The 9174-nt window shown below is 62.4% G+C and overlaps 1 protein-coding gene across 2 annotated transcripts; it reads left to right on the top strand.

Moving 5' to 3' along the window:
- Positions 1–266: 266 nt before the first annotated feature.
- Positions 267–8127, top strand: SNX20 (sorting nexin 20). Of its 2 annotated transcripts, none has more exons than XM_028502012.2 (4): positions 267–385; positions 3875–4012; positions 5081–5232; positions 6402–8127. In XM_028502012.2, the coding sequence occupies exons 2-4, from the start codon at positions 3883–3885 to the stop codon at positions 7065–7067; spliced, it is 948 nt and encodes a 315-aa protein (XP_028357813.1). In that variant the 5' UTR covers positions 267–385; positions 3875–3882; the 3' UTR covers positions 7068–8127. The 2 variants fall into 2 exon arrangements, with proteins under 2 accessions (XP_028357813.1, XP_035869465.1); XM_036013572.1 differs by having other exon boundaries at positions 267–392.
- Positions 8128–9174: the final 1047 nt, after the last annotated feature.

Here is a 9174-nt window from a genome sequence, read left to right as displayed (position 1 = left end):
CATCTGTGAATGGGGCATGAGCACCCTCCCCATGCCTAGCTCGTGGCAGGATAACGAACACTGAGGAGCTCTGGCGGCTGACGTCTGAATGCCAGAGATTGTCCAGGACGGGGAGGGACAGCGGGCCCCTGCCAGGCTGTGGGACGTGAGCTCCAGCTCCAACCCTCAGAGCTGGCTGTCGCTGGGGTTCACTACACCGTCTCTCACCGGCCAATGGGCTGGGGCGACCCGGAACCGGTCACACACCCTGTTTCCTGTTTTCAAATGGGGAACTGAGGGGAGCCACGGGCTCTCGGCCGCTCCCCAGGAGCCGGGCTGGAGAGCTGGCGGGGGCCATGTGACGCGACTAGCGGACCCCTGGACACCCTCAGCACAGACGCCTGAGGTCAGAGGTCAGTGTTTGACCCCAGGCTTAGCGGGCCTGAGCCCGTCCTTCTGCGATGCACGCAGCCTCTGTAGCTGTTGGGGGTAGGGCGGGACAGAGGAGAGTTGGTGACAGTGTCTGTACACAGGGGGGAGGGGTCTCCTTAGCACCCTGGGGCAGAGCAGGGAGCAGCCCCTCGACCCTCGTGGCTTCAGTTCCTTTTGAAGCGGCCAACGCTTCCACGCCCTCTCCTGACCCTGGGGAAAACGCACCACACCTGTGCTTCTCAAGAGGGGTGCCAGGGAACCCCCGGACTTGTCCCCCACCCGCCCCCGACCTGCTAGATTTAACTCTCTGGTGTTGGGGGTCAGGGAATCTGCTCTGTACCGGCCCCCAGCACCACCCCCTGCCCCGAGAAAGTTCTGGTGCTCACTCACACATGGGAGGGTGCCCTTCCAGGGTCCGGGACCCCTGGCTCCCAGGTCAGGCCCGGCCTGCTGGCGTCTCGCCCCCGATGGCCAGCCCTCTGCCGCCCCTCCAAAGGCAACATGATGCCCTGGGTGGCCCATCAGAAGGACTGGACACGGCAGGGGCCCTCGGAGGGGGGAGGGACGCCCGGGGCACCGGGGAGGGAGCAGACCGACGGTGCAGGGGCTGGCCGGTGCCGAGGCTGGGAAGCTGCTCTGGGCCCTGAGCCAAGGAAGGTACCCAGCCACCAGCCAAGGACGGGTACCCGGCCACCAGCAGCGGCGCCTGCCGTGTTCTGTTGTCAAGTCTAGAAATCTTTGCTACGCAGGCTGTGGAGATCGGAGGGAGGGGCCCATGAAACCCCACGTGTCACTGTCCCCAAAGGGCATCTGCAGTGACGCAGCTGCTTCCCCCATCTCACAGATGAGGAAACTGAGGCCTCTCGAGGGACAGGAAGCCACCTCACACGGCTCCCCACTCCTCTGCATGGGCGTCAGCCCGCCGGCCCTGAGAGAGGAAAGGCGGGGGCCTGGCTCTGGCCGCTGAGCCGGGTTTTCATTCTGAAAATCAAACCGCTCAGCAGCCCCAGGACTCCACTAAGCGGCCCGGCCGAGGCCACCATTCCCGGGGTCTCAAAGGGTCTCTGGGCAAATGAGGCCCTGCTTCTGACCGGGCGCCAGCTGGAAGGGCTGGGGCCACTGAGACCAGGGACGCCCGCCATCAGCCATTGTACAGACGAGCTAACCGCGGCGGGTGCCTAGGAGGGCCCATGGGAGACTCTGGGCCCCAAGGGTCCCAGCCACCGGGGGTCTGTCAGATAAGAGAGCATGGGGACCACTGGCTCTCTGGCCTGGGCACCCCCCCAAATACAGGGAGGCTGCCCCTAGCTGCCCATCATCTGTCAGTAGCATGGATCGCTCGGTGGAGAAACCAAGGCCCGGAGACACTCAGTAACTCGCCTACGGACCCACCATCGGTCAGGATGGAAGCCCGACTCCTCGAGGGCAGATGAGAGGTGAACGAGGTATGCAAGCCATGCCCCCGCTCCGTGCCTCCGTTTCCCATCCTTGTAAGGGGAACTGAGGGACCTGGATTCACCTGACGACTGCCCAGAGCCACCGGGGGCCATGGCCCAGGGTTCCTTTCACCCAACACAGAGAGAGCTGCTCCTGGGAACGTGGGCCCCTGGCCCGGCCGGACCCAGGAGGCCCTCACCCCCTGGCATGTGGGTGGGCTCTGGCCACAGTCGGGGATGCTGCTGGGACTGTCCCAGTACAGGGGTGCAGCCGCAGGCCCGGGATCTGAAAGACCAGAGTTCAAGTCCCAGCTCCAGTCCTGCGACCCACCTGCAGCCCCTTCAGCTCCTGTGAAAAAGGGGTCAAGGTCGCCCGCACCCTTCTCGTGGGAATTCCTGCTAATGTTCTAGTTGTCCCTTTTTCTGATTTGTCTCAGATGCTTAAAATTCTATTCCAATGTACACCTTGCTTTAGAGTCATTTCCTCCTCAATGATTTCCTAGAGCACCTGTCACAGGTGCGGTAAGAGGAGGGACGATGACACCGTGCCGGGTGGGGGGCGGGGCCTGAGCTGACGGTTGCTCCACACGGACGCCAGCCTCAGGAGGGGGGGCTCTGTCCGACCGCCCCTTCAGTAGGGAACTGAGGCACATGCGAGAACTTGCCAGGCACCGGTTTATATCATCTGCCACCAAGGTCACAGACAGCCGCTGCGTGAGCTGGCCCCCAGGGCTCCGGCTGCCCACTCTCCCCTGAGCAGGGGGGAGAGCATTCTGAAGTCAGACCAGTCCGCGCTCGAGTCCTGCCCACCACCTACCAGCTCCTGGTCGTGGGCAGGTGGCAGTCTCAGTTCCTTCATCACAAAACGGGGATTCAACCTTTTCACGAAGATGGCGCCCAAGGCAAAGAAGGAAGCCCCTGCCCCTCCCAAAGCCAAAGCCAAAGCCAAAGCAAAGCGATTGGTGCTGAAAGGTGTCCACAGCTACAAAAAAAAAAAAAGAAGAAGAAGAAGGTTCACACATCACCCAACTTCCAATAGCCAAAGACGCTGCGGCTCCACAGGCAACCTAAACTTGGAGGGGCGCCCCCGGGAGAAACGAGCTTGACCTCTGAGCCATCATCTAGGTCCCCCTGACTACCAAGTCAGCCATGGAGAAGACAGAAGACAGCCACACACCTGGGTTCCTTGTGGAGGTCAAGGCCGACAGGCAGCAGATCAAACAGGCTGGGAAGAAGCTTGATGATGTTGACATGGCCAAGGCCAATACCTGATCAGGCCTGGCGGGGAGAAGGCGCCTGTGTCTGACCGGCTCCCAATGAGGATGCTGTGGACGCTGCCAACAAAGCTGGGGTCATCCAAGCTGCGTCCAGCTGGCTGATCCTAAATATAAACATTTTGTCCTGGCTGGCATAGCTCAGTGGATTGAGCGCGGACTGCGAACCAAAGCATTGCAGGTTCGATTCCCAGTCAGGGTACATGCCTGGGTTGCAGGCCATGGTCCCCAGCAACCGCACATTGATGTTTCTCTCTCTCTCTCTCTCTCTTTTTCCCTCCCTTCCCTCTCTAAAAATAAATAAATAAAATCTTAAAAAAAACAGCTACAGAAATTTTTTTTAAAAGAAGTGGTTAGCACACGTTTGCTTAGCGATAGAGAGAGAGACAGGAGAGACAGACAGGTGCCAGGATCTCCGCCCTGGACGCTGAGAGTTCATTCACAAATGTCACAGCAAACGACGCATTGGGCACGTCAGTACCTTTCTCCCCGCTCATCACTGAAGCCGTGACCTCTGCTTGCAGTCACCTCATTTAAAAATCACAGCAGTTCGGCAACATAAGGATCCTCACAAGAGGCAAGGGTCCACTCAGCCCTGGACCGATCAGCCCAGCGAAGGGCCAGATGGGGGTTCAGCATGCGGCGGTTGGGCAGACAGCTGGGTGGGCGGTGGAGGGCTCCGCCATGGGGGCTCTGGGACCAGGAACCCCAGCACGAGTGGACACTCACTGCCTCTCTTGTCCCCCCGGGCAGCCTGCAGCATGGCCAGCGCCAAGCACCCTGGGAGCCCCGGATGGACAGGACGTACGGCCCGGAGCCCGGCAGGGGCCAAGCAGGAAGCAACAGCCGCTGGCCCAGACCTCCCCTCTCCAGGACCTGAAGGGGACTCAGGTGAGCTTGAGGCACGGGGCTTGGCCAGGGGGACAGAGGTGTGCGGGCACTGGAAGTGCACGTGCGGGCCCTCCAGCAGATGCCACCAGACGGCAGGGCGGCTCCCTTAGCTCAGGCTATCCCGCGGTTGGCACGGAGATAGGGACTTCGTACGGGCGGTTTATCTGCCAGATGACACAGTGGGAAGAGCAGGGCAGTGGGGAGAGGAAGAAAGGGCAGGGAGCCACCTGGGGGAGGGGTTGATGGACAGATTACTGGGCGACTGGGGGTCCTCTGGGAGCCTATGTGGGGCATCTCTCAGAGCGGCCCCTCCGAGGAGCGAGGAGGCGGGGCTAAGACCCACCAGGCCCACCCTTCACGGCTGAGGGGCTCCGCACAACAAGCTGCTACAAAGCCCTCCGGGCAGGAGTCCTCGGAAACCGGTGGGGTGGTCCCCAACAGTGACACCAAAGCGTCAGCTACAGCGCCCTCTCCTGGAGCCAGTCTCTGTCCGTGGGTGTCAGTTTGGGAGACAGCGATAAGGAGGGCGGTGCTGGGGGCAGAAGGGGCGGCGTGTGCGAGAAAAAGCCTGGCGTGCGGGCAATGAGGGGAGAGGGTTGGGAGGGCCCAGCCAGGCTGAGCCCGAAGCCCATCATCCTCCTCCCGGTCCCCAGTCCCCATTCCCACCCACTGACCTGTACTCAGGAGGCCGGCGACAACCGACAACCAGGGTCAGTGGCGCAGGTAGTGCAGAGATGGGCAGGCCACAGTCAGTGCCAGCCTGGGGTTCCACAGTGGCCGACCCGCCCGTCGGGAGTGCAAGATGCAGCTCCCCCTGCACCTCACACCGAAACCGCGTGGGGAAGACAGGCTAGCTCAGGCCGACTGCAGCAGGGTGGGTTCAGCCAGGTGGGCACGGGGTTGGGCTGATGCCCAGCCAGACCTGTTCTTGGTGGGATGGGGGCGGGGGGAGTTACAGCTCCTCTGGGAATCCGATGCCCCACCCCGGACAGACCCAGCCATCTCCCCAGGCCCGTGCCCCCACGCGCGCCACCCTGGCACCGGTCCTCACGGGTGCTGTTCCGGCAGACGGCGATGGCAGCCCGAGCCCCAACTCCAGCATGACCACGCGGGAGCTGCAGGAGTACTGGAGGAACGAGAAGGGCTGCTGGAAGCCCGTCAAGCTGCTCTTCGAGATCGCCTCGGCCCGCATCGAGGAGAGAAAGTTCTGCAAGTTTGTGGTAAGCGCCGCCTCCTCCCCTGCCCCTGCCCCTGCCCCGAGCCGGTTCTGCGGTGCCTCAGCTTCCCCAGCCGTGGACTGGGTTCACACACTTGAACTTGAAGAGTTCCTCTGAGGGAAACGGCAAAAAAGCAAGATGTCACACTCGCTGCCGTGCCAGCTGCCGTGAGGACGGGAGGTACCTGAGTCCCAGTCCCCAGAGCTAGCCGTTAATCCCAGGGTTTAGTCACCCGTGTCCCACCGCCGTTTTCCCCACACCCAGTGCCAGTCATATTATTATTTGCCTAGTGTTCCCCTTTAAATTGGACCACTTTAAAAAACCACTAAACAAACTCATTTCTAAGAAAGCCACCTTAGAGGGAAAACCAGCACCATGCGGCCTAAACAAAAGGTGACTAAACGTAAGTCCAAGGAAAGCTACACACAGCTGCTCAGGTGCAGCCGGCTCCCGGTGGGAACTCGGGTGCGTGGGGCCGTGCTCCTGGTGAAAGTGGAACTTCAGCCTGGGTCGGGGGCGGGGCGTCCACCACCGTGGCAGAGCCACGCTCCACCTTTCTCCGGACTGGAGTTTCAACGACAGCTGACACTGCGCGCTGACCGCCAGCTGGGTTCAGTGCCTCTCCACTCACTGCATCCTCACCACAGCCAGGCCCCCAGAGGTCCCCTCAGCTGCCCCAGACCACGCAGCTAGGCCGCAGGGAGGTGGGGTGGGCATGGGTGGTCTGCCCCAGTCGTCAGAATCCTCTGGAGACAGAACTAGAGGGGACTGATGGTCTTGCTATGCACAGCCTTGCTGCCAGGGTAGCCACTGAAACCGTCTCCACAGGTGGGGCACCTGGGGACACAGATGGGACCCGAGCTTCCCCTCCGGGCACCGGAGACCCAGTGTAGACCCCCTGCCTGGCCCGTTCCTGTGCCCTTTCTCCCCTCCCCCGCCCCGGATGCCTCCGCGTCGCTGTGCTTGTTATTCTCCGGCCGACTCTGGTCACCATCCACCTGTACAGCTCCGCCGATCCCCGGGGCAATTTAAAACAGAGTCACCTATGAGAACGGCCCGTTCTGGGGGCGGGCTTTGAATTAGGGTCGTCATTATTTCCATTGGCCGGGCTCGCTGTCAGTGCAAACCCTGCGTCGGGACGTCCTCACGGGCCGCTTCTTCTCGCCTCGCAGATGTACCAGGTCGTGGTCATCCAGACCGGGAGCTTCGACAGCGACAAAGCCGTCCTGGGGCGGCGCTACTCGGACTTCCAGGCGCTCCAGAAAAGCCTCCTCAAGACCTTCCCGGAGGAGATCGAAGACGTGCCCTTCCCCCGGAAGCACCTGGTGGGGAACTTCACGCAGGAGATGATCCTGGAGCGCAAGCTGGCCTTCAAGGAGTACCTGAGCCTGCTCTACTCCATCCGCTGCGTGCGCAGGTCCCGCGAGTTCATCGACTTCCTGACGCGGCCCGAGCTGAAGGAGGCCTTCGGCTGCCTGCGGGCCGGCCAGTACACCAAGGCCCTGGACATCCTGCTGCACGTGGTGCCCCTGCAGCAGAAGCTGACGGGGCACTGGCCCGTGGCCGTGGTGCCCGCCCTCTGCGCCATGCTGGTGTGCCACCGGGAGCTCGAGCGCCCCCTGGAGGCCTTTGCGGCCGGCGAGCGGGCCCTGGAGCGCCTGCACGCCCGGGAGGGGCACCGCTACTACGCGCCGCTGCTGGAGGCCATGATCCGCCTGGCCTACGCGCTGGGCAAGGACTTCGTGTCGCTGCAGGAGAGACTGGAGGACTGCCAGCTCCGGAGGCCCACCGCCCGGGGCTTCACCCTGAAGGAACTGGCCGTGCGGGAATATCTGTGACGTGCGGCTCTGGCAAGACTGCTGCGGATCTGAGACCACCGTGTGCGGCGCCTTTGGATGGGGGGAGAGCCACGTGGGGCCGCTGGGGGCTCGAACCTGCTGGGTGCCCTTGGGCAAGCCCCTCCTCCGGTCCTCCACTTCCCCATCTGTGTCGAACTGAGGTTCTCCCGGACGTCCTTAGCAGCCTCGGCTGCGTGTGTCCTGTGTCCCTTAGGCGGCAGGCTCACTTTATCTCAAAACCACCAGCCCGGCGGGGGAGGGTGGGGGCCCCCGGGACAGGAGGCTCCGCCTCCCGGATGGTCCTGTAGGTAGTCGCAGCGGACGTATCAGCTGCACGCGGCGGGGGCAGCGTCACCCATTTCTGCTCCTCCTGCGTCTTTTCTGTGTCTCCTTCCCTCTCCAAGCTGCTACCTCGGCAAATGGCAAACATTCCCACCCATTTTCCTAAGCATTCTGGTCTTCCTTCTTAGTGTCTGGGCCCAGTTCAGCAAACACAAGGTGGATTGAATGCTCAGCACCTCCCCATCCGAGGCACAACGTTCTTGGAGGTTCTCTCGCGGATTGGCGTGACCCCCACTGAAGTCTGCTGCCAGAAAAGGACACCAAGGGCCCCAAAGTGGAGCGGAGTGTGGACTAATGACCTGGGTTCGACACTGGACCTGAAGCGGATGGCACAGCTCATGTGGGCCCAGGACGTGTCTGAGGCTGGAGCTTCCTGAGGCTCTAAACCGTCTGGCTGAGCTTAGCAGGGCAAGCTACGGAGGATGGGACCCAGGAGCCTTCATGTGGGGCGCCGCGCTGGCCTGGGCAGGAAGCTGGCTCTGCAAAGGGGTCCCCAAGCCGTGGACCAGCATTCGCTGAGCCGCACCAGAAGGCGCTTCAACAGCGACACCATGAGGCGACGCCTGCCATGGCCCCTCCAGGCTCTGTCCGGAAGGCAAGAACCTCGCTGATACCTTGGAGCAAGGGAAGCCTTCACGCCTCTCTACCTGCTCCAGGGGAGGAGGGGCACTTCGGGTGGGGAGACACTGGGCTTCTTGAAAATTAAAGCGTTAGAGGCGGAAACAAAAGCCCCGCAACTCTCTTTGTTGCGGTGCATCGCACCGATTCTACAGGTTACTTTTCATCAAAGACACAGCCCTGTCACCTGTGAGGGACCCCCAGTGCTCACTAAGAAAGAGAAAAACGCCCAACCGAGGTGGAGGGGGAGTTTAGTAGGAGACCCGGGCAGCGAGCTGGGCAAGCAGAGAGTCCCGGATGTAAGGGTCCACGTGGCATCTGCCTGCTAGGTGCGGAGGGACAGGGAGGAAACCTGTGCGTCTACCTGGGCACCAGGTGGAGGGCAGGGAATCTTCTAGAATGTGAACTGCAAGGTGTGGGATCTGATCACACACAGCGTGGCCAAAACACTTCCACGGAGAGGTCGTGGCAAAGTGGTCCCAGCTGGAGGCCAGCCAGCTCCCTGAACGAAGTGACCCTTGAGCCAGGCCGGCTGACGGAGAGGATGCCACTGAGTCCAGAGGTGTCAACTGTGGGGGTAACGTGCACCCCAACATCACTCGTACCGGTGATTTGCAGGGTAGACAGAATTTCTTATAAGCCCGCATGGGGCAGGAGGGACCTGCAGCATCCGTTCAGGGTGCTCCCCACTAGGAACCCCAGCGCAGGCCTGGCTCCCCACCCCGTGCACGGGGAACACCAAGGGCGGCTTCGGGGTCCCGCCATGCCTCTTCCTGGTGACAGTCGTCGCTGCCCTCCCAGGTCTTTGACAGCCATGGCCTGTCAGTCACGGGTGCTCCTGGCCGCACACGGTCTGTCCGCCCCCTTTCCAGGGTGTCCGGGGGCCTGGGGTGACCGGAACAGCCATCTCCCCCCCCCTCACCCCCCGCCGGCATCTCCCTTTAGCTGCAGCAGTCCGGGGCCCCCTCACGTCCTGGGTGCTGGAGCAAGTCCTTCAACCCCTCAAGGCCCCTCCTCCTCCCGGAAGCCTGCCCCACGGCCCACCGCAACCCGGGCCGGGGAGCACAAGCCTCAGCACCGCCTGGGGATGATTAGAAATGCCGAGTGCCAGGCCCCACCCCGACCGGCTGACTCAGAAACTGCGTGC

Source organism: Phyllostomus discolor, chromosome 12, assembly GCF_004126475.2.
Source record: "Phyllostomus discolor isolate MPI-MPIP mPhyDis1 chromosome 12, mPhyDis1.pri.v3, whole genome shotgun sequence".
In the NCBI taxonomy this organism is placed as follows: Eukaryota; Metazoa; Chordata; class Mammalia; order Chiroptera; family Phyllostomidae; genus Phyllostomus; species Phyllostomus discolor.
The sequence above is the reverse complement of the archived record's forward strand: the minus strand, read 5'-3'. Positions and strand labels throughout refer to the sequence as shown.